Source organism: Dendrobates tinctorius, unplaced genomic scaffold (assembly GCF_039654945.1).
Source record: "Dendrobates tinctorius isolate UK_male_01 unplaced genomic scaffold, ASM3965494v1 ptg000201l, whole genome shotgun sequence".
NCBI lineage: Eukaryota > Metazoa > Chordata > Amphibia > Anura > Dendrobatidae > Dendrobates > Dendrobates tinctorius.
This window is the reverse complement of record NW_027361868.1, coordinates 17710439-17735834: the sequence shown is the minus strand read 5'-3', so window position 1 is coordinate 17735834 and position 25396 is coordinate 17710439. Positions and strand designations below refer to the sequence as shown.

At 44.5% G+C, this 25396-nt stretch overlaps 1 protein-coding gene across 1 annotated transcript in view; it reads left to right on the top strand.

The window, feature by feature from the left end:
• The window catches only part of LOC141056974 (tRNA (32-2'-O)-methyltransferase regulator THADA-like), a 541174-nt gene that overhangs the window by 228706 nt on the left and 287072 nt on the right, over positions 1 to 25396 (top strand). Inside the window, exon 7 of the mRNA XM_073553454.1 lies at positions 10990 to 11121. Within this exon, the coding sequence (XP_073409555.1) occupies positions 10990 to 11121 (132 nt within the window). The remainder of the gene's footprint in view (positions 1 to 10989; positions 11122 to 25396) is intronic.

Here is a 25396-nt window from a genome sequence, read left to right as displayed (position 1 = left end):
CATTCACCGTGCGGGATAAATAATATATTTTTATTGTATGTGTCTTTAAGGATGCTATGATAACAGACGTGTCTGTTTTGAAGAGATTTTGTTTATAACTTTTTATAAACTCTCCCCCGACAAATCGTTAAGGGTAGGATTAGTTTCTGGCATGTCCAATTTCGGGCTGCTGATCCATTTGTTCTCGGTGAGATAAGCCAACGCCAGAGACGTCTGGCGGCAGCTCTCTCATAGAGAGCACTCTTCCCTAACTACACTGGCTAACTGTTTTTCTTTATTTTAACTTCCATTTTGATGACACTTTGTTTGAGAATACCAGTGCATGCTGGGATACTCAAAGCATCATCATGGGACAGAAGCTCCATCAGTTATGCTCGTTTTAGAGGCTGGTCTAGTCACTGCGTGATGTGTAATGTGCACAATCACAGTGCGCTCTCTGATCTGGCAAAGAATGAGTTGTCAGAATACCCGGCGTGCAAAAATCAGCGCCGTCCCCACAAGTGACATCACTGATCTCTGCACGTCAGGTATTACAACACTGTGCTCTGTTGCTGGCTTGTTACTGCTGATCTGAGCCAGCAACAGAGAGCGCACTGTCATTGTGCATGTGACTAGCGCAGTCTCTGAAACCATCGTCACGACGCTTCTGGTCAGGAAGAGAGCAGGGGCTGTGACAGTGACCGCAGCCTCTGTCCCGATGATACTTCGTTTAAGTATCCCCAGCATGAATAGTGGGCATGGTACTAAATAAGGAACGTGCCTCTGACTGCGTAGCCCATATGGCTAGAGCTAAAGCTAGAGGGGAGGAGATTGTTCAGTGCCCATTTCCCGCCTTTCACCACTCCCCAGGTGATGCACAAAAAATTGGGATGCAGCAGATTGAACGCTTCTGTGTACGGTGGAGTCGTTCAGCCGGCAGTCATCCCAGTGTATGGTGAGACCATAAGAAAAAGGGGGTGTCTGTAGCTAAGGAACCATGTAAAGAATCACTTTAATTTTCACATTTGTCACATTTGTAGATCGTCCTTTCTCGACGGGTTTATGGCGCCTCTTTGTTTGACGCTTGTGCTTCTTGGTTGCCATTGCTGGCGGTATTTGATGGTCTCGTTGGCCACCTATATAACTGCCAGTAAAAGGACGCATCTCTTGGAGGACTGTAGCCCTGGCAGCCACCTTGTCCTCACACGCTGATTTTCCACCTCGTTGCACTCTCTGGTATAGAGGAATTTGGAAGCAACACAAATTGACAGGACGGTTAGATGGTGTCCTGTGATGACAAACACCTTTCAGGATCTCTGGATTCTGTAACCGAACAGTCCGTCTTCTATGCATTTGGTTTTTTATATATTGGCCAATCCTCCTGACAGTTTTGGGGGGGGGGGGGAGTTTTATTAAGCTAGGGGCTGTCAGAAAGGTCAACAATCTTGCAGTCTCCTTTGTAACCCCCGGGAGCGGAGTGCTGATTTATGCCTTTAAGTTCAAGGAGTAAAAAATAGTTTCACGAGTGTGAAAAACTGTTGGATGTGGGACCGGATAAAGCAAACAGCGAAACTTCAATGCAAAGCAAATATCCTGCTCTTACGTTTCTTAAGCAAATGTCAGGAAAACCCGGAGCATCTGCCATTTTGTTTTCTTCTGCATTACTAATATCGAATTAATAAGTATGGCTCGGTTAATGCCAAAGCCTAGCTTTTAATCTCGGGATTTATGTGCGGAAAATCTTACAACAGGGCTGGTTTGGGATAAAAAAGGGGGGCATTTTAACGAGCACAACCCAAGCACACAATGAAGACTGAGATGACTTTGTGCCGTGTCCATCCTGGACACATCTGGTTTACATTCGAGAGGTTTTTTTTTTCCGACAAGGATGGATGATTAAAACGTACACAAAAGCTTTAATTGTGTGGTGAAATGACACATACGTGTGGTAGACCACAGCAACTGATCGGACAAAAATGAAATCTGACGTTTTTCAGAAGCTCAGTAACGTGAAAGTTTCAGTTTTGGCTGAAGTTGGAGAAGTTTTCCATCCACTAACCAACCCTTCCTTTACCATGGGTTTCTCAGCCATGTTGATTTTCGGCATTCCTCTTCTTCTTATGGCGATCAACAATATCTACACGATTCCTGTTTTTGATTTGGCTGTAGGACTTGACCTCGTCTTTAACATCCCTGATGATGGTCTCGCGAAAGCACATTCATTTGGGCAAATGAAGTTCCAAGAATCTAGAAAAGGACACTGGCCAGCTGGAAACTCCCAGTACCTATGAACTCAGCCGGGACTTCACCGGATGTGGTTTGGAGTCCCCACGGCTGCATGTCTCGCGGGTATTCGACAGCCACAACACATGCAAGGAATGTCTCTTTGTTCGGCAACCTCCTTCATGTGTTGCGGCTGTCAAACAGTTCGAGACATGCAGCCGCTGGGATTCGAACATATTTTTTGGGCACGCCGAAGACACTCGGTTAGCACCCGATCATGATCGGATAACACCTTATCCCAGCAGGTTCGCTCATCACTAATTTCACATGTAAAGCGCCATGGAATAAATGGCGCTATAATAATAATTACTAATATACTTACCACTCCAAAGTGTCTCCGATTTTTTTTGCCAATCACGTGACACCCCTGGTCTGCGACTTTCAGATGTCCCTACCTTCCCTTGCAGCCTCCGCTTTATGCTGGACATCATAATTGGTGTTACCGATCATTAGAGCCAAAGGTGCCTGAGATGACGGTAATGGGGTTTACTTGGAGCGGACCATGATTTTTGCAAGTGGGTAAAAAAAAATTTAACCTTTTGGTTTTTACAGATTGTTTTTTTTTTTTCAGCTGCACATTCAACTTGGATGCGATCTGTGGTCATAAATCACCTGAGAGGAGCTCAGGAAACCGATTGAAGAAAAGTTGCTAACTCTCCAAGTCTTTCCATCTGAATGAGTTCACTGACAGTTTTTAAGTTTAACTCATTGTGCTCTCAGCAAATCCCTGTACTTTCCAGTTTACAAAAAAAAAAGACAAAAATAAAGCTGTCCTTCACTCACCCTCATCCGTTCCAGCTTTGAGTCTCCACAGTTGCTCCCGTTGTATGCTATCGTTTGTTGTGCTGACATCACGTTGACAACGCTGCAGCCAATCATTGATCTCAGCGGCTCTAAACGCCGCCAACTCGGACAGAAACACTCAGCTATTGGCTACGGCGCTGTCGTCACATAAAACAATAACCGATACTGGCAGAACTGACAGCGTCTTATATGCTGGACCCGGGGAGGGGTCGATAAAGGACAGTTTGTTTGTTTTTTAAAGACAAACTGCAACCAAGGAATAGATTTAAAAAAAAAAAAATAGAACACCCCCCTTTTAAGTGCTTTTATAATAATAATAATAATAATAATAATAAAGAAATAGTTGAATATTATTTTTCTTAAATAAATTATAGAGTTTAGTGCATGACTGTGTGTCTCCATGGTTACAGACTACAAACAAATCTTTTCCACTTTCTCACATACTTCAGCAATCTTATTTACGGGATTTCTCTTCTGTCCGTCCCTGATTACTGGCAGTTGTAATCATTTGCCTCCATGTCAGTAAACTTGTTATATTGCGGTGATTTAGGCTACTTTTACACTTACCGCTTTTTTTTTTTGCGGCTCGTTTTTTCGGGCGGTATCGCCGCAATTTTTACAGACTGCCATTATAATGGACCGCAAAAAAGCTTGCGGATCGCCGTTTTTCATTTTTCCAATGCTATGGAAATAGCAAAAGCAGCTTTCCCCAAAACCGGAAGTGGCGGCGCGCCGCAAAAACAAACTTCCATTTGTTTTTGCGGCCACATTGATTTTCAATGGGGACCGTGTCCGTACGCTGTGAAAAAGATCAAGCAAGCTCGATCTTTTATCACGGCTGCAAATACAGCCCTCATGGCCGTACCACACACGTGGAATTTTTGCGGGCCGATTTTGCGGCCCCATAGAAATCTATTGGGGCCCCAAAATCGGTCCGCAAAAATACGGTAAATGTAAAAGCAGCCTAAGAGTCGCAGATCACCTAAAATGTCATAGATTGCACGTGGAAAACTACATTATCCATCCACTGGGTCCATGTGATCACCGCCCCCTCGGGTGTCGTCCGGTCACGTCTCTGCCTCAACATTCGGCATTATTCCTGGCTGCTTGGCAGATCCCCCAGGACACTTGGAAAGTATCCACATCCCAGTCGGTAAACGGCATGAAGTCATCTGGTAGATTTGCCAAACATACACACGAGACTCGGAACAATAGACGTGACCGACAAACAATGCGAAGGCTTCTTTACCAGCAAGGAACGCCTTATTTTATCGTTCACCCGTGGTGTCAGACATACACGGCACTAAGGCCTCTTTCACACATCAGGTTTTCGCCGTCAGGCGCGATCCCGTCGCTTTTGACAGAAACCGGATCCGGCGAAATGCAATGCCGGATCCGGTTTCCCCCCATTGACTTGCATTTGCGCCGGATGGCCATGCGTTTCATCCGGTTTTCGTCGGATCCGGCAATGTGTCGCGAACCGGCGTCTGGAAAAAACGGAGACTGTAACGTTTTTTGTCTCCGGCGAAAAAGCCGGACACGCCGAATCCGGCGCGTCCGGCTTTTTCACACAATGAAAGCCTATGAGCGCCGCAATGCGCCGGATCCGGTTTTTTGGGTCTGAGCATGCTCAGTAGCTCTGCCCACAAGACATATATAAAAGCAAGACAGTGGGACCCACAGCCACACCCAACATGCCACCCAAGAAAGCAACCAAGCGCAGCAGGAGAAGGCAGGAGACCACTGCAGCACCATCAGCACCACCACCACCCCAAATGGAGCAGCAAATGGAACATGCTGAGGAGGGGAGGCCAGCAGCAGATGAGAGACGGTAATTATCAAATCCGCCATTCCTCCAAACTAGGGCTATTGAATATCAAGATATTCATTGGCCCTTTGTTTCTCTTTATTCAACAGCCGCCCAATAGATGCAGCAGCAGCAATGGCAGCAGGTGGAACACCACCCACAGGCATGGAGTGTGGCCACCAGGAAGACAGCACATCATCTTCTGGGAGCCCTCCCTCGCATCGTCAGCGTTTGACGGTAAGTTTTTATTTCCAAAATCCATCATCTCTGTAATATATGTCTATTCATTGCCTTTTATTTAAAAACAGGAATCACAAGATGAAGAGGAGCTCCCAGAAGAAGAAGGAAGGGGTGGACAGACACCTGGAGTGGGCTCACAATTGGTAAGTTTTTTGCATCAAACGCAGAAACACAACATCACACTACACACAACACATAGAAAACAATGTTTTGCAGACCACACACAGCAAACAAATGCCTACATCCAAAGACATAACATTTTTTGTTTTCTTCTCTAGTCTTCCCAATCTGGTGCTCGGCCAAGAGGTCCTCGCAGTGCCTCCCAGGGTCGTCGGCGACAGCAACGCGGCGGTCACCAGCGTGTAAGTATAAATATTTTTGCTTTGTTTTTTTGCACTTTTTATTTCATTTCTTTTGTGGAGGCTAATTATGTTATTTTTCTCTTTTTCTTTAACAGCCTTCACAGCGTGCTCCCGACTCTGACGGTGAGGATGGAGGACTCGATGTGGACCACCTCATCGATCTCGTCAGAGAAGGGAGCCGCTCTGGAATATGGCTGACCGCCGCCACGCTGACCTTATCGTTACCCGACGACTCTGGGAGGAAATCTGTTCGCTCCTTGTGGGCCGCTGGGAGGACCTCGATGTTCGGGCCCAGATTAAAGAGCGTAGGTATATACAGTACCGGTTGCTTGATGTAAACCAGTGTTTCCCGAACTCCAGTCCTCGTGGTCCCCACGGATCATGTGTTCAGGATTTCTATTTACTATGGAAATCCTGAAAACATGACCCCTGGGGACCATGAGGACTGGAGTTTGGGAAACACTGATGTTGTATACTAACCACTTTGTCCTTTCTCGTTTCAGGGAACAGAATTGTGAATCGGTGGCGGTCTGTGAGGGATCGTTTCAAGAAGGAGTTCAATAAAGAGATGCGGGCCCCGAGTGGATCTGGAGGACGCAGGAGCAAGTACAAGAACGCAGAAGCCCTGTCGTTCCTCCGGGAAACAATGGTCACTAGAAGGTAAATATTACACACCACATGTGAAAAAAAATGTTAGATGTAAAATTTTTTTTTCAGCCAGGGCCATGCCATGTCAGTATTTTAATTGTTTTTTTTTCTCTTTATTCCACAGCACGGTGAGCAGCACTCGGCAGCCTGCACGATTGGACCCTTCTGAGGCGATCCCTGAGGAGACCGGCACCGAGGGACACTTCGACCGCCCTGGTACATCTGCACCTTCCCAGCCTTCCCACACATTCGACCCATCTGTCCCATCCACCAGCACAGGAGCATCGTGGCCGCCTACATTACATGAAGCTGCTGGTGAGGAGATCGCTTTCCCTTTACCCCACCCTTCTGCCCCTGCCACCTCTAGTACACCTGCGGGTACTGGGCGGCAGAGGGGTCAGGAAAAGACTTATGCGCCAGAGTTCTTGCATCTGAATGCATCTTTCCAGAACGGTCTAAAAGTCTTGTCAGAGCAAATCTCCGCAGGCTATCAGCAGATCAACTCCAGCATTCTGGAGGTGAAGACACTTCTGCAAACCATGCATTCAGAAGCAAGATCTTCGCCAAACCACACATTTTTCAGGTCTGTTGTGGAGCGCATGGAAACACTCTCTCCTGCCCAGCAGATGCATGTAATGCATTCATGCCACGCTGCTCTCCAGCAAGTTACCTCCCAACCTCCTCCTCCCACCACAGTAGTTCCTCCACCTGCACCCCCTCCAGCCACTTTCCATCCTCCCCCTCCTATTACATCTACACCCCCTCCAGCCACTTTCCATCCTCCCCCTCCTATTACATACCATCCACCTCCCCAGCACCATCCACCTCCCCAGCACCATCCACCTCCCCAGCACCATCCACCTCCCCAGCACCATCCACCTCCCCAGCACCATCCACCTCCCCAGCACCATCCACCTCCCCAGCACCATCCACCTCCCCAGCACCATCCACCTCCCCAGCACCATCCACCTCCCCAGCACCATCCACCTCCCCAGCACCAGCAACCTCCCCAGTACCAGCAACCTCCCCAGTACCAGCAACCTCCCCAGTACCAGCAACCTCCCCAGTACCAGCAACCTCCCCAGTACCAGCAACCTCCCCAGTACCAGCAACCTCCCCAGTACCAGCAACCTCCCCAGTACCAGCAACCTCCCCAGTACCAGCAACCTCCCCAGTACCAGCAACCTCCCCAGTACCAGCAACCTCCCCAGTACCAGCAATCTCCCCAGTACCAGCAACCTCCCCAGTACCTGCAAACTCCCCAGTACCAGCAACCTCCCCAGTACCAGACATCTCCCCACTTCCAGCAACCTGCCCCGTACCAGACATCTCCCCACTTCCACCAACCTGCCCAGTACCAGACATCTCCCCACTTCCAGCAACCTGCCCCGTACCAAACTCCTTCCCCATACAACTTGCCATCAACATCATCTGCTCCTACAGTCCCTGCCCAACCCTCCACTCCACCACCCACCACCTCTTCTGCTTCCCACATGTCCACCCATTCAGTAGTTTTTTCCACACCTTCACCTCTAACTGTTCCTTCCCCACCACGATCCCAGTCCTCTCTCCACACTCCCAGTGTCGAAGTGTCCCGCAGCCCCTCCAGCAGTATTTCCACCACACACTACACAGATTTATAATGTGTGTATTTAAATAAAAATGACCAGTTTTATGGTTTCAAAGCTTTATTAAACAAGTTTATTAAAATTTTAAAAAAGTTTACTAAAAAAAACATTTTTCAACAAAAGTTAAATTATTTTACACTGCTTGTCTGTCATTTCTTTCTGCGGCGAAAAAGGTTAAATACAGGGTATTTAAAAGGTGAAATGGTATTCAAAACCAGGTATATAACTGTGGGTAAATTTTAGCTTTTTGCCACAGTTGTGTTCCCGGTTGTGTTTGAAGCAAAGTATTTCACCTAAAAAGTTGTGTTTATTGTTGGTGATTTCCTACCAATGTACACAACTTTTGTTAAAAGGTGAAATACTTTGCATAAAACACAACCAGGTACACACCTGTGGCCTAAAGGTAAAAATAGTAAGACCATGACAAGATAGCCAACTTTGGTTGGCAAAGGTATATACTGTTGGTACAGAAGGTACACAAGTTTGGTTAGGGCACAAATCTTTCACACTCTGTCATCCTGCCAGTGTACTCTGCCTTGAGGTGACATAAAGTATATTGCAAAATTGTCCCTCATTACTGAAACCGTCACAGAACTTCTAGTGGTAATGTTCTGGTAATCTTGCAAGGTGGTTTCTTCAGAGGTGTCCTCAATGGAAATGGGTTCCTTGCAGATAACAAAATTGTGGAGTACCACGCAAGCTTTGATCACCTCGTCCACAGTTTCTGTCTTGAGGTTGATCGCAGTCAATAGGACCCGCCATTTGGCTGTCAGAATACCAAAGGTACATTCAACCATTCTTCTTGCTCTTGTGAGGCGGTAATTAAAAATGCGTTTTGTTCTTGTCAATCCTCTGCTAGAGTACGGTTTCAAAAGGTGTTCTGACAGCTGGAAGACTTCATCCCCTACACAGACAAATGGCATAGGTGGACCAGATGTTTGCGGCAGCGGTCTAGGTGGTGGGAACTGGAAGGTGTTTCCATACAGTTTACGCCCCATGGCAGACAGTTTGAAAACTTGAGAGTCATTGGAGCGGCCATAGGCCCCAATATCAACAGCAATAAATTTGTATTCCGCGTCAGCGATGGCCATGAGGACAATTGAAAAATATTTCTTGTAATTGAAATATTCCGATCCCGATCCTGCTGGCTTTACAATGCGGATATGTTTCCCGTCCACAGCGCCCAAGCAGTTGGGAAACTGACATATCTGTTGAAACTTGTCAGCAATTTCAATCCACCTCTCTGTTGTGGGCTCTGGTAAAAACTCTTCAGCTAAGGAGTCCCACAGTGCACGGCATGTGTACTTCACAATTCCAGATATGGTGGAAATCCCGAGTCTGTACTGGAAATGCAGTGACGAAAGGGATTCTCCAGTTGCAAGAAATCTGTGGGGAATTAAAAAACAATAAATTAGTTTTAAATCACAGCATTACATACCAAAACTGAGCTATAACACTTGGAGATACAAACTACCACCAACAAGATTGCAGTGAAAGTGTGCTCTGATGCGAGCACATCCAATAAATGTGGCTTACCTTAAAGTCACCATCAGACGCTCTCCGGGTGAAACAGAGAAGCGGCAATAGGTGTCCGCTTTTCTTATGAGGTGTGCAATGCGCTCCACCAAGTAATCAAAATTCTCCATTTTCATCCGAACATATCCAAAAAATTTATCCGGGTTTCGTCTAAGGTCCATGCAGAGTGTAGAATAGACCCCACGCGTCATTCTCTTGGCTGTGATGGGGTGGATCCACAAACGTCGTCTACGATGCCTGATGCGCTGCTGTCTCGCTCTCTCCTTCTCCAGAACAATCACCCTCAAACGATTCGCCTCCGCTATAAAATCCGCCAAATTCTTCAAAATATTTCCAATCACAACATCCATCTTCGCCAGAAACTTGCTCTTCTCTCCAACCTGCACTTTCTCCTCTACAACCTGTCAAAGAAGGGCTGTAGGAACACGCTATATATAGTTTTCCAGTAGCCAATCCCGTTCGGAAGGCCACAAGGGTCAATTTTAAAAACCGGATCCGGCGAAAAACGGATAGAAAAACGGATGAACCGGATGAGACGGATCCGGTTTTGTCTGTCAAGAAAAAGACGGATCCGGCAGAAAACCGGATCCGGCACATCCGGTTTTACGAAACATTTGCCGGATCCGGCGTTCCGGCACGATGCCGGATCGCGCCTGACGCCGAAAACCTGATGTGTGAAAGTAGCCTAATAATGGATGGGGGTTTTTGGATTTAGAAAACCCATGTAATCGACCTTATTAGTAAGCTCGGGATTAATAGACGTGGTCCTCCGGATCAGAATCTGCATGTGCCGTTTAGGCTGTATTCACACAAGCTGGAAATAACTGACATCACACAGAGTGTTTCCGATATTTTTTTTTTTTTTTTTTATACACGGATTGAATGGCCACGTGGAAAAAAAAAAAAAAAGAGCATGCACCAGTAACTTTCTGATTTTGGATGAGACTCATTTTCTATGAGTGCATTTAAAAAAAGGTGCAAATTTTTACGGATGCACTGCAAATCTAAGCCGCTTTTGGTCTTGTAATTTTTTTTTTTTTTTCTGTAGCATTTATTTTTTTTACATAATCGCGTGAACTTAGCCTTAAGGCTCACTCCACATACAAGAAAAACAGAGCTCTTATTTTGATAGTTTGGTCCGACTGTCATCTGATTTTATCGTAAGTGAATAAATGGAAAAAAAAAAACTTGAGAGTTTCTCCAACTTTTCTATTCCGACAGTCTGTGAAAATTACGCCGCACTCTGATGTCATTTGAGTGCAGTCCAGTTTTTTTTTTTTATGTTTTCACGGATACATTCACCTGCATTGACGATTTTGTTCCAACCCTCGGATCAAAAGCAGACATGGCTTTGATATTTAACAGGGGCCGCTCAGTGCATGGCCAGATTAAATAGCATGGGTTCGAGCGCTATGCAAGAAAACCACAGATAGCATTCATCCGCCAAAAAAAAAAGGTGTAAACGAGCCCTTATTTTGACTCTGGATGACCAAGCTGCATTTGCATTACAAAGCCAGCTTGTAAGAACCGTGTAATACTGACATACCCCTGCGGGGGCGCTGCAGGCAGCTAGACAAAAATATATAATGGTTCTGGCAAAAACTGGCGTTTTCTAATAACCTGCGGCCGTCTGATGACTTGCTGATGTGTATTTTTAAGGGTTTCCGACTCTGCATCTGATGATGTTTTCTTTTTCTTACAGTCAGACTGGGGAATTGAAGCTTCATCCCAGCTTGTACCTGCTGCTCCTCATCCTCAGTAAGCTGTACCCGTCTCCCATGGATGGCACATATTCTGCTCTCAGCATGGCACCTTTCATCCATTTTGTTATGAGGTGATTTCTTGACTATTATTATTTGGATCAAGTGTTTAATAGTGATTGTCCTTTGGATCGGTGATCAGTATGCGATCGGTGGTGGGGCGATCGGCTGATAGCAGGTCCAGGGACAGCTCCACACATTGTGTAGTGGCCGTTTTTAGGTACTGCAGCTCAGATACCATTCATTTCTTTAGGGGCTCAACTGCAGTACCCAAGAACGGCCACTACTCAGTGTAAGGCGCTGTGCTGTCCGAGCTTCATACACTGTTTAATGCCGGCCGCCGCGGCAGCTGCTGACAACTGATCGATGGGGTGGTGGGTGGTGGGTGTTCGATCCCCGTTGATCTGATACTGATCATTTGTCTTAAGGAATCTCTTTAAGGATCGAAAAAAGCAAGAGAATCGAAAATTCATATGCAGCGATGGAAAGGAATGTCCTAATGTAGTATTAACAGTTTTCAGCGTCTGCCATTAAAGTGCTGGATTATCAGACTTTACAGGTTATTGTATTGTTGGAATTGGTCTACATCGAAAGCATTCACGAGGTCCCGAAAACCAATGGTTACCAAGAGCGCCCTTTTTCTCATATGTACTGAAAAGCCCGACCGGGACACTTCCCATTGAAAGCTCCTTCATCAATATAATTTTTTTTAATCAAGAAAATGAGATCCCGATTAATATTTCTTTCCAAGGCTGGTAGCACACATCCACCATTCATGGCCCGTGTGCGGAGCGCAGTGTCTGGACCGGCAGCGGTCCTCCTGATCCACATCTGACAGTTTCACAGACCTATCGTTATCGGGGTATTATGGCAGCAACTCGCCAAAGCTTCTGGTACAAACATATAGAGATTTACTTTACTGCAGTAATACGGGCCAAGGAACTTGTAGTCTGGAGATATTCATTGACTTCTATGGAAGAACGTTGTGTGCGCGATCTTTAACTTATGCAGAGGTCACTGTAGGAGTAAGGGGATGAGGTGAGCTGTGACGTCCCCTATTGGGAATGGTGGATGCTGTGATATCTGCTGTATATAGAGGTGTTATCATTCATTGTACAGGAGGAGGTGAGCTGTGATATCACCTATAGTGAATAGTGGATCCTGTGTTATCTACTGTATATAGAGGTGCTATCAGTCATTGTACAGAAGGAGGAGGTGAGCTGTGATGTCACCTATTGGGAATGGTGGATCCTGTGTTATCTGCTGTATATAGAGGTGTCATCAGTCATTGTACAGGAGAAGGTGAGCTGTGACATCACCTATTGTGAATAGTGGATCCTGTGTTTTCTACTGTATCTATAATGGTATCAGTCATTGTAAAGGAGAGGAGGAGGGGAGCTGTGACATCACCTACTCTTTATAGAGGTGTTATCAGTTATTGTACAGGAGGAGGAGGTGAGCTGTGACACCCCTTTATTGTGAATGGTGGATCCTGTGTTACCTACTGTATATAGAGGGCATATCTGTCATTGTACAAGAGGAGGAGGTGAGCTGTGAAATCACTTATTGGGAATGGTGGATCCTGTGTTATCTACTGTATATAGGTGTTATCTTTCATTGTAATCATGCCTGTGATGATAATAACATAGCTGAGAGCAGGAAGTATCAGTCCATAAAAAAATATAAACCATTGGTCATTTTCTGATGACACGTTCACTTTTAAAGGATTTGCCCAGCATTGAAGCAACAATGGCTGCTTCCAAAAACAGCAACACACCTGCTTACAGGTTGTGTGCAATACGGCGGATTAGCTCTATTTGCTTTGAATGGGCTGAGCTGCAGTACCAGACACAACCTATGAGGCTAAGTGGCGCTGTATATAGAAGAAAGCTGCTAGGATTTTCTAAAGCAGGAGAACCCTTGGTAACATGTTCTGTTCTCGGTTTTCTCCTTTTCTCTCTAAATTATCTATCTATCTTCTATCTGTCATCCATCTTTGCTTGTTTTTCTTTACTCTCCATTGACAGGTGCAGAGCTTGAACTTAATATAACCAGCGAGAGTCAATTGTCCTTTGCCTTGGGGCAGTTTTGGGTGCAATTAGGAGAAAGGAGGTCTCCGATGTAATGAGATCCCAGCACACCCACACACAGACAAACCAATAAACATGGCAGGATGAAAATGTGATGGGTTCCAGCTGAAGGGCAGGCAGCAAAGGATTAACCTCCTGACTGCTGGCCACCCTGCGCCAAGGGTGGGAGGCAGAAACTCTTTTGTTTTCCTTTTATATCCTTTCATCTGGGGTTCACTCCTCTTTATAACCACTGCCATCATAAATAAGAATAATGGAGGTGAGCTTTCTATACTTTCTGATCTGTTTTTGAAGATGTTTTAATGACTTAAAGGCCAAAAACAGTTCATTAGGATATTAAAGTGATATCTCCTCTAAAGGCAGCTGGAATATCTATCTATCATCTGTCTCATATCTATCCATCTATCTATCATCTATCTATCTATTACAGTTGTGCTCAAACGTTTACATACCCCGGCTGAATTTTTGTTTTCTTGGCTTTTTTTTTTAGAGAATATAAATGATAACTCCAAAACTTTTTCTCCACTCATGGTTAGTGGATCGGTGAAGCCGTTTATTGTCAGACTACTGTGTTTTCTCTTTTTCAATCATAATGACAACTCAAAACATTCAAATGACCCTGATCAAAAGTTCACATACCCCATTTCTTAATACCGTGTATTGCCCCCGCTAACATGAATGACAGCTTGAAGTCTTTAGTGGTAGTTGTGGATGAGGTTCTTTATTTTCTCACATGGTAAAGCTGCCCAATCTTCTTGGCAAAAAGCCTCCAGTTCCTGTAAATTCCTGAGCTGTCTAGCATGAACTGCACGCTTGAGATCTCCCCAGAGTGGCTCAATGATATTGAGGTCAGGAGACTGAGATGGCCACTCCAGAACATTCACTTTGTTTCGCTGTAGCCAGTGACAGGTGGACTTGGCCTTGTGTTTTGGATTGTTGTCATGTTGGAACGTCCAAGTACGTCCCATGTGCAGCTTCCGGGCTGATGATTGCAAATTTGCCTCCAGTGTTTGCTGATAACATGCTGCATTCATCTTTCCTTCAACTTTGACCAAGTTTCCTCTGCCTTTGTAGCTCACACATCCCCAAAACATCAGCGATCCACCTCCGTGCCTTACAGTAGGAATGGAGTTCCTTTCATAATAGGTCTTGATGACCTCTCTCCAAATGTAACGTGTATGTTTGTGGCCAAAAAGTTCAATTTTGGTCTCATCACTCCAAATTACCTTGTTCCAGAAGTTTTGAGGCTCGTCTCTGTGCTGTTTTGCGTATTGTAGGTGAGATACTTTGTGACATTTGCACAGTAATGGCTATCTTCTGGCGACTCGACCATGAAACCCATTTCTCTTCAAATGTCTCCTAATTGTGCACCTTGAACCAGCCACACCGCTAGTTTTCAGAGAGTCCAGTATTTCAACTGATGTTATTTGTGGGTTTTTCTTTGCATCCCAAACAATTTTCTTGGCAGTTGTTGACAAAACTTTTGTTGGTCTTCTTGACCGTGGTTTTGTTTTACACAGCCCCTGATTTTCCATTGGTTAATCACAGTTTGAACGCTGCTGACTTATATTATCAATTCCTTGGATATCTTTTTTATCCCTTTCCTGTTTTATACAGTTCAACTACCATTTCCCGTAGATCCATTGATAATTATTTTGCTTTCCTCATGACTCACAATCCCGAAACGTCAGTGGCTGGATGAAGGATGCAAGAGTCTGTCTGGATCCCAGAAACTCACTCAGCTTTTGTGCACACACACTGATTATAAGCAAACAGGTCACAGGTGAGGATGTTACCTTTAGTAGCCATTCAAACCCATTTGTGTCAACTTCTGTGCATGTTATCAGACCAATATCACCAGGGTATGTGAACTTTTGATCAGGGTCATTTAGATGTTTTGGGTTGTAATTATGATTTCAAAAGAGAAAACACAGTAGTTTGACAATAAATGGCTTCACCCAACCACTAACCATGAGAGGAGAAAAAATTTTGGTGTTATCATTCATATTCTCTTAAAAAAAGCCAAGAAATCAAACATTCTGCCGGGGTATGTAAACTTTTGAGCACAACTGTATATCTATCGATCTATCTTCTATTTATCTATTATCTATCTACAGTTAGCTCCATATATATTTGGACAGAGACAACACTTTTCTAATTTTGGTTCTAGACATTACCACAATGAATTTTAAACAAAACAATTCAGATGCAGTTGAAGTTCAGACTTTCAGCTTTCATTTGAGGGTATCCACATTAAAATTGGCTGAAGGGTTTAGGAGTTTCAGCTCCTTAACATGTGCCACCCTGTTTTTAAAGGGACCAAAAGTAATTGGACAGTTGACTCCAAGTCTATTTCATGGACAGGTGTGGGCAATCCCTTCTTTAATCCTGAGAAAGAAAGAAAGCACTGGTGAACTCATCAATGCAAAAAGACCTGGGCGCCCATGGAAGACAACAGTGGTGGATGGTCGCAGAATAATCTCCATGGTGAAGAGAAACCCCTTCACAACAGCCAGCCAAGTGACCAACACTCTCCAGGAGGTAGGCGTATCAATATCCAAATCTACCATAAAGAGAAGACTGCTTGAAAGTAAATACAGAGGGTTCACTGCACGGTGCAAGCCACTCATAAGCATCAAGAATAAAAAGGCTAGACTGGACTTTGCTAAAAAAAACTTCTAAAAATGCCAGCACAGTTCTGGAAGAACATTCTTTGGACAGATGAAACCAAGATCAACCTCTACCAGAATGATGGAAAGAGAAAAGTATGGCGAAGTACAGCTCATGATCCAAAGAATACCACATCATCTGTGAAAACACGGCGGAGGCAGTGTGATGGCTTGGGCATGCATGGCTGCCAGTGGCACTGGGTCACTAGTGTTTATTGATGATGTGACACAGGACAGAAGCAGTCGAATGAATTCTGAGGTATTCAGAGCCATACTGTGTGCTCAGATCCAGCCAAATGCAGCCAAACTGATTGGTCATCGTTTCATACTACAGATGGACAATGACCCAAAACATAAAGCCAAAGCAACCCAGGAGTTTATTAAAGCAAAGAAGTGGAATATTCTTGAATGGCCAAGTCAGTCACCTGATCTCAACCCAATTGAGCATGCATTTCACTTGTTAAAGACTAAACTTCAGACAGAAAGGCCCACAAACAAACAGCAACTGAAAACCACCGCAGTGAAGGCCTGGCAGAGCATCAAGAAGGAGGAAACACAGCGTCTGGTGATGTCCATGAGTTCAAGACTTCAGGCAGTCATTGCCAACAAAGGGTTTTCAACCAAGTACTAGAAATGAACATTTTATTCACAATTATTTAATATGTCCAATTACTTTTGGTCCCTTTAAAAACAGGGTGGCACATGTTAAGGAGCTGAAACTCCAAAACCCTTCATCCAATTTTAAGGTGGATACCCTCAAATGAAAGCTGAAAGTCTGAACTTCAACTGCATCTGAATTGTTTTGTTTAAAATTCATTGTGGTAATGTCTAGAACCCAAATTAGAAAAATGTTGTCTCTGTCCAAATATATATGGACCTAACTCTATCTATCTATCCAATATCTATGATCTACGTGACTTTGTCTTGGTCCATGGTTGTAGATCCGTTCTTCTGGATGGAACAGTTAGAGTCAGTGATTGCTCTGGCTCATAGATTTAGACGTTGCCTGCTGGAAACATTATGTTGCTGTGATGGAAATAAATGTCGGGTCTGGAAATTGCTAAAAGGCTCCATCACCTAACAGCAAATGGACTTTGAGTTTATGCTTCTCTATGTGTTATGCATCTATTTATATCTGTTAGCCTGTGGATGTTTTTATCTATCTGATCTATGTATTGTCTATATAATATAAATATATATATATATAATTTTTTTTTTTTTTTTACATCTATGTGTCTATCTCATAACCTTAAGGGGACGTGTTGCTGACAATATGCAAATTCTATGAACATATTAATATCTCTTGTCCCTATACAGTTGGGTTTCACTCATATTAAAGTGCCTGTATAGGGCACCTATGATTGATTTTTTTCTAAAATGATGGGTGCTGCCTGACCTGAGATGATATTCGGGGGGTACAGATCCTGAGACCCTCACCAATCGGTCAAAACTGTAATTCTGCTGGGCAGTGCTTATCAGCACCGATCTTCTGCTGGAGAGTGTACCCAGAAAGATGAAGGGGGCGCCATAGAAAGGCTGGGGTTCTGCACACAGTGGCGTTCGGGCTCAAACGCTTTCTTTTGAGTCTTTATGCTGCTCTGTGCACTTCTTCCTGATCAGTTGAGCGTTTCAAACCATTTTTCTTCTCAGAGTTCGGTGGTAGCTTCAGGACCTGCACCCCCTCCCATCGTTACAGATGTAAAGAGGTGTTATATTTTAAAAAAAAAAAGTGGAAAATAGTGTTTAGTAAAGGGTTATTCCCACGTTTGCCCCTGTCCTTGGGGGGAGTTGCTGATTATTGGTGGGCCAACTTTTTGCACCCCCAATAAACCTGAAAATGAAGATCCTTGTTTATAGTACAGGGCGGTGTTGTACCTGCTTAACCTCCGCTCCACTTGCTCAGTGGCACTGTTGGATATAACTGACTACAGCGGTTTTTCCAGCAGCCCTATGGAGTGAATGGAGCTCAGGTCACGCATGTTCGTCCTCCACTCCTTTCAAGATGGGGCTACAGAGCCTGATTTTTGCCATTCCAGAAAATCTTCCCAATCTCGGGGTCGCTATTTGGGCTCCACTGATTTTCTTGTATGAGCGCTATCTTTTGGTTTACACGGATAGCACTCATACCTATGATATGCTATGGGGCTTTGCACATGTCTGATTTTTTTCCTTAGACCCATAGACTCGTGTAAAAAAAATGTGAGACAAGTCCGATTTTGCTCCAAGTGTCAGATCAAAATCATCAATGCAAGTCTATGTGGCCGTGGAAAAAAAAATAGACCTCACTCAGATGTTACCCGAGAACGGTCCAATTTTCACAGGTGACAGAATGGGAAAAGCAAAGAAACTTTTTTTTTTTTTCTTCTCAACATCTGCGGAATATTGATTCCAATCTGATCGACCCCTGCTCAACCCCTGTTAAATCCCTGTTCAAATGCTGATCAACCCCTGCTCTCAACCCCTGCTCAATCCCTGTTCAAATGCTGATCAACCCTTGCTCTCAACCCTTGCTCTCAACCCTTGCTTTCAACCCTTGCTCTCAACCCTTGCTCTCAACCCTTGCTCTCAACCCTTGCTCTCAACCCTTGCTCTCAACCCTTGCTCTCAACCCTTGCTCTCAACCCTTGCTCTCAACCCTTGCTCTCAACCCTTGCTCAATTCCTGCTCAAATGCTGATCAAGCCCTGCTCAACCCCTGCTCAAATGCTCATCAATCCCTGACTAGAATAATTGGACTGTTTTTTTCTCGGATGTGGAGAAAACGTGACCCTACCCAAAGTTTCAGCAAGTTAAAGGATAGGGAATAACTTTTTTTTTTTTTTTTGAGGAATAGCCCTTTAATTGCATAAAAGTCAAATATGGGATTAATAACCCAAAACAAAACATGAAAATGACTTTTCCTTCCATTCCTGAGCATACAATAGAAGTATTATTAGCTCCACTTTTTCTCTTTGTGCAAAAACGCTTTTACTTATTTAAACCCTTTTGCGTCCATGTAAAGCCGACACTTACTCAGCATTTTTCAAAGTGACACACAGCTGCGCTGGAGGCCGGATGCCCAGCTGGGCAGGCCAAGGAAAGTCTAGGCAAATAATCAAAGTGCTTTCAGGAAGCTCCTGCAGGGGGACGACTGTGGTGTCCGTATTCTGCTACATCAAAGGGAGGAATTAGGATTATTTTTTTTTTAAATGCTAATTTTAGGTTAGGGTGAAATGCACATGTACCCGGCTGGACGGATACTCACCGAGGGGGGAAGCTCTCACTGGCCGAATAGACGGTAATTGCTTGGTAATCGTGTCTCCCTTGAACCTGTTTACGTCGCTTTTTTTTTACACTGGTTAGTCTTCACCTTGCGCGATTGTCAGCTCAACTGATATCCATGGAAACACCGCCCATGGAACCGGTGGCGTGAAGTTGTTTCGCACATCACAAATTTAATGACTTTATATCTACATAACAACCGATTGATATTATGGGGCAGAGATTTACAGTTTTGCTTAGCCCCAATTTTTTATCAAATCACCAAAATTCACTGTTATTAAAAAAGATTCCGAAAGACAACCCTAGATCTGAACCTGCCGATCTGTGGTCATGGACATCTGCAAAGTTGGCCCATTAGACTGTTAGCCGACCTCTCCGACCTCAGCAAGCAGACCATTTACAGAGGACCGGTCACTTGTCATAAATACGGTATACAGTTTTTTCAGTCTGGTGTAAATGCTGCTGTTCTTCTGAATCCGACGTAGTTTTTCTTTTATTCCTGCGCCACTCCGTTCCTGAGATACAACCCTTTCTTCTTTTTATGTAAATCTAGTCTTGTTAGCCAAGCAGGTGTGGTCCTCAGTTCTTCTCCATGGGTGTAGTCTTAAGGATCACGCCCCGTTGGCTAACTGACACTAGTTCTACGTCCAAGGCAGAGGGAGCCATATCTCAGGAACAGAGAGGCGTAGAAGAAAAAAATAAACAACGCCGGTTTCAGGAGAACGGCGGCATGTAGACCTGATAAAGCAATAACACAATAATGGAAAGTGACCGGATCTTGGCATTACTTGTTTGTGTGACAATTTTGGCACATCGGGTAAAAAAGATCGAGACTGTGGATTGTTAAAATGTCCTCTGGTTTGATTTCAAGAAAGATAGGCCACTGTCATAGATGGCAGCTCATCCCCCTCCTCGCAGACGAGCCGAGCCTCCAGGTGTGTAGACCAACAGCTATTGATAGTGTACCGCCACCTTAAAAGCTCTCTGTACTTTGAGACAATGTGAGGGATTACAAATAGCGTGGGCCAGTCTTTTACACTTTGACGCTTATTTTATGTTAAGGGGCATACAGGAATAAGAGAGGCAAGCTGTCGATCAGTGGCTCATGCAGTACATGCTAAGATGGGAGAGGAAAGGAGGTTCCAGCACCTATAGTGCTGACAGAATGCTGATTTCATGGAACCGCTTATTTAAAATGACAGAGCATGAGAATTAAGATACTTTCTGGACATATTAGAATGGTATGTTCACCATTTGGGGGATGAGAATAGCAGGACTTTTCTTTTCGACAGGTTTCTGTATAAAAGGAACTGTACAGTTTAAGCAACATGGTTTCTTTAAACGTGCGGAATCCATTCTATAGATACGATGTGGTGTGAATCTCGACTAGGCGATCACATGATATGCACACCTCTCCGGTCACCTATTATCATGGCTGTGAATAATTGACTCGATTGTACAAGCAAATCAGTACCTAGAGATGACTCATGGTCGCAAGGTAATCTTACGCCGGGTCACTTTTCTGTATAAGGCCAGAACATATAGCACGAAAGCCTGCAGCCATCAGCAATTACCTTGGTTAAAGGAAAACCACAGTCAAGCAGATCTGCTTTTTATTTCACATTTTTAATCTCTCGCTGTACATTACCACCATTAATTCTGCAGTGTCCCTGTCCCCATTGGGACTCACAGTCAAAATTCCTTATCAGTATGTCTTTGGAGTGTGGGAGGAAACCGGAAAACCCGGAGGAAACCCACACAAGCACGGGGAGAACATGCAATCTGCACAGGTTAAGTGATAACATGCTGATCATTGGGCATCCCACCACTAGGAACCCGCAACCTCGGCAGATCGGGGAACTTTTATCCCCATTACAAAATGGAGCGACTGGTTGGATGCCCGATCACCGATTTGTTCTTTCTTTATGGGGCTGCCGTAAATAGCCGACAGCAGTGCTGGGCAGTCCCGTAGGGAACGGATTGAGCAGGGGTCGAGCATGTGAACTGTCGGTCAGTGGTCGCCCCTCCACAAGCAACATTTTATCACCTGTAAAGGATAACTGGTTATCAGTTCCTTTAGTTGAGCACTAAGGGTCCTGTTTCACATGGCGACGCTCCAGCGATCCCGACAACCATATGACCTGGTCAGGATCGCTGGTGCTTCGCTCCATGGTCGCTAGTAAGCTGCCACATAGGCAGATCTCTTCAGCAACGCAGCAACCATTCAGCGATCCTCGGCGGTCGTTGGGAACTTGTCACACAGCAGCTATTCTGACAACTCCCGCCAGCATCCCTGAGTTCTGTGTCTCCAACGACGTCGCTCGTCGGCGTCAAACACAGCGATGTATGCTGGCCAGCGGGACGCCGACGATGAAAAAATGGCCCAGAACATTTGAGCACGATCAGCGATATCCAGCGGGGGGCGATCGCCGCTATGAGTCACATGTAGCGAGATCGCTGTTGGGTCACAAAATCGGTGACGCATCAGCGATCTCGCTATGTGAGACTTGGCCTTAAAGGTGCTTTCTTTGGTAGAGACTGGACACTTTTTACTATCCCTTTTGTGTTAAAATAGGCTGATCACAGGTTGTCTTTCGGCTACAACCCCCAACCATCAGAAAAGGTTTTCCTTCACCACCAAAAGGGAAAATTTACGGTTTGGTTCACAGTTTTGTCCATGCAAAAACAGTACCGTTGACCACTACGATTGCTAAACTTTGGAAGTTCTTTGTGTATACTTGTGGAAGGCCTTCATACCCAATCTGACGGGAGTATAATCGCTGGATCAGAGGACTGTTTGGGGTCTGTTGCCATGTAAGTCGCATTGTCTGTATAGGTCGTGGAGGAAAAAAAACAGTATTTTTATGTTGTTGTTTTTTTTTTAATTCAGACTTATTGAAAAATTCCTTCATTTTTTTTTTTTCTTTTTGAGATGAAGATAGTAGAAAATGATTTGCAAAGATGGACATAACCTTTTAGGGTAAGTGTCTGGGAAGACTGCGGAGGCAGGGACCGCATGAGATAAACATTAGTGCTCTGCAGAGCTTCCTCATTTTCTGTAGATATGGAAAATCCAGATGATTTTGTGTGGTCAATGCATCTGCCAAATTTTATTGCGGTATAGCAGGATATTAATCCAGCTAGACAAAAATTTATATATATATATATATATATATATATATATATATATATATATATATATATATATATATATATATATATATATATATATATATATATATATATATATATATATATACACAGTTTGGACGGCTCCTGGTCCCACAATATTTGCACTTATATTTCTGTTCATTGGTTTTGTTCTATACCTTTCTAAAAAAAAAAAAAATATGGTTTGTGAAGTCATAACACTTCTGGCATGTAGTATCTGTTGTTTGCATGGAATCAATTGCTTATTAGGTTCCTGTAAAAACAGATTTACCAAACAATAAAGTTGGGCTTTGTTCACGTTGATTCTTTTTCATAAGATTCCAGTTGAATTTTCAACAGTAAAGATTCTAAGTCATCCAAGGAAACAATGGATCTTTGATTGTTTAATATAGTGTATCTTTAATAATGGGCTGAGTCAGACGACCGTATAAGGCTGGTTTCACATTTGTGTTTAAGGCCGCAGCGTCGGCCTGCGCACAGCCGCCGCTAAGCCTCGCCCCCTGCCGTGCCTCCGCCAGTAGCTCCGCCTACGGGCTCATGACGCTGCATGCGTCCTGCGTCCCCTATCTTTAGCACTGGGGACGCAGGCCGTGCGCAGGTATGCGTTTGGCGGCGCATGTGTCCTTTTGACTCTGCGCCGACCAGCGCCAAACTCAACAGGTTGCAAATTGGTGCGCTCGGCGCAGCGTTAAAAGGACGCATGCACCGCCAAACGCATACCTGCGCACGGCCTGCGTCCCCAGTGCTAAAGTTAGGGGACGCAGGACGCATGCAGCGTCATGCGTCCGTAGGCGGAGCTACTGGCAGAGGCACGGCAGGGGGCAGGGCTTAGCGGCGGCTGTGCGCAGGCCGACGCTGCGACCTTATACGCAAATGTGAAACCACCCTAAGATTGTGACGGCGATGATCCATTCGGGTGTCTGTCCTATCAACTTTCGATGGTACTTTCTGTGCCTACCATGGTGACCACGGGTAACGGAGAATCAGGGTTCCATTCCGGAGAGGGAGCCTGAGAAACGGCTACCACATCCAAGGAAGGCAGCAGACAGTATAAGATAGATGACGATCGCGCTGCAATGTTCAGACTGACCGGCGGATATCCTGACCCTAGTGTGACTGCTTGTATATCTATGCAGCTGTTAAGTCGCTCAGTCACGGCGAGAACATACAAGCTCCACAGGTTAGATGATAAGTTGCTGATCATTGGGCATCCCGCCGCTTGGTCCAAGCTCTTTGACAGATCTGGGAACTTTTATACCCATTACACTTGGGTCAGGAGAGCCGTCGGCCAGTCCGTGCATTGCGATGTAGTCGTCGTCCGTGTTATGGCCCTATTACTGTAAAAACTAGTAAAATGACACCAGTGTGAGTCAAGTCAATTACTTTTCAGGAGAGCAATTCCTCATCTTTGTGGGATTCATTTTAGTGATGAGCGAACGTGCTCGAATAGCGCGTTATCTGTGTATCTTGGACATGCTCTGATAATATGTCTGAGTCTTTGCGGCTGCATATTTTGCTGCTGCTGTTAGACTGCTACAGCGCATGCGAGGATCGTCTAACATAATCCCCGCATATGTTGCGATTGTCTAGAATCCGCAAGACATGCAGCTGCAGACTCGAACATATTATCTGAGCACCGCCGAGATACTCTGATACCATCCGAGCATGCCTGGATAACCCGTTATCCGAGCACGATCGCTCATCACTAGGTTATATGGCTCGATGTGTGTTGGGTTTTGCTGTTGCGTTTTAGTACTGGAGTTCATGTGTTCTTTGAATACTCAAGCTTCCTTCCAAAAATACTGAATATAATTTTATTATGGACTTTGATGGACTTTGTACAACTCTTTAGAAACCCCCTGTTTTATATTGTAGATTCATAATCTTAAGGTTTAATGAAGACACACGAGTCCAACTTTCATGTTCTTCTCATGCCACCAGAACATCTCTGACCCAATCAAGGCATGGACTTCACAAAACCTTTAATTGCGACTTGTAGCACTACCTGGAACCCATACTTTAGCAACAGATCTTTAAAGTGGTTGTCCAGTGAAAACGACTTATCTCTCCATAAGATTGGTGGTCACTCGATGAATCGGTGGGTGTCCGACCGCTGTGTTATACACTGACAGAGCTAAACACTTTTCTCCTTTTTAGAACGGAGCGACATTGTGCATATCCATTCATTCCACATGGGGCTGCTGAGCGCTCTCCTCTGCTTTTTCCGGGAGCTTCATAGAGAATGAACTGAGGGGAGCTGCTGCCACTCCATTTTTTAAGTGCCCTTTTGGAGATTAACCCGTTTCAGTTCTGCCAGTCAGTACAAGTGATATTATTTTCACTCAACAACTGCTTTTAAGTCCTATAATTTATGAGTTTGGGTCTCCATGGATTGTGTCTGTGTGTACAGCACATTCCACAGATGTTCGATCAGTTCTAGATCTTCACATTCTGGATTTCAAGTCAACGTCTTGAACTTTTTCACGTGCCTCAATACATTCCTGAACATTTTTGTAGTGTGACAGGGGTATTATCCTGCTGAAGGAGGACTCTTCCATTAGGTAGTACTGCTGCCATGATGGGGTAGGGGACTTGATTTGTGCAATTTTTAGGTAGGTGGCATGTGTCAAGGTTGCTTTGGTCATTTAGTTTGCCCGTTTTGTTTCTGCTTCCAACGCATCAACATTAAGAACTGACTGCTGCCAAATGTAACCTAGCACTTGTTTTAATTTTAGAGCCGATCGGTGCTTATTTATTACCTATAGACCCGGTGAAGCGTGAAAAATGCATTTAGGTGGACGATTTAGCGTCTTTTAGTTTACAGCGAAAAACATCAAAATTTGGAAACCGTCCTGTACATGATTAGCAACGAAGGAACAATTTAGCCTGTGCAACATATATTATTACATATTTCCATACTTGTAAGCTGAGATCTGTTCCTATAAATGGAGGCAAGTCCAGAAGGCAATGACTTTCCGGAGTCGCTTACAGTTTTTGTGTAATTTGAAAAACCCTCGCTCATGATTTTAATGTACAGTTGCCATGAGAGGGAAGGCGAGACCGTTATCGGGGAAATGAAATATTTTTGGCACAAGCATAATAGATTGGTTGAGACCATGGATCTTACTAAGATAACTTTCCGCATATGTGCCTTTTTAA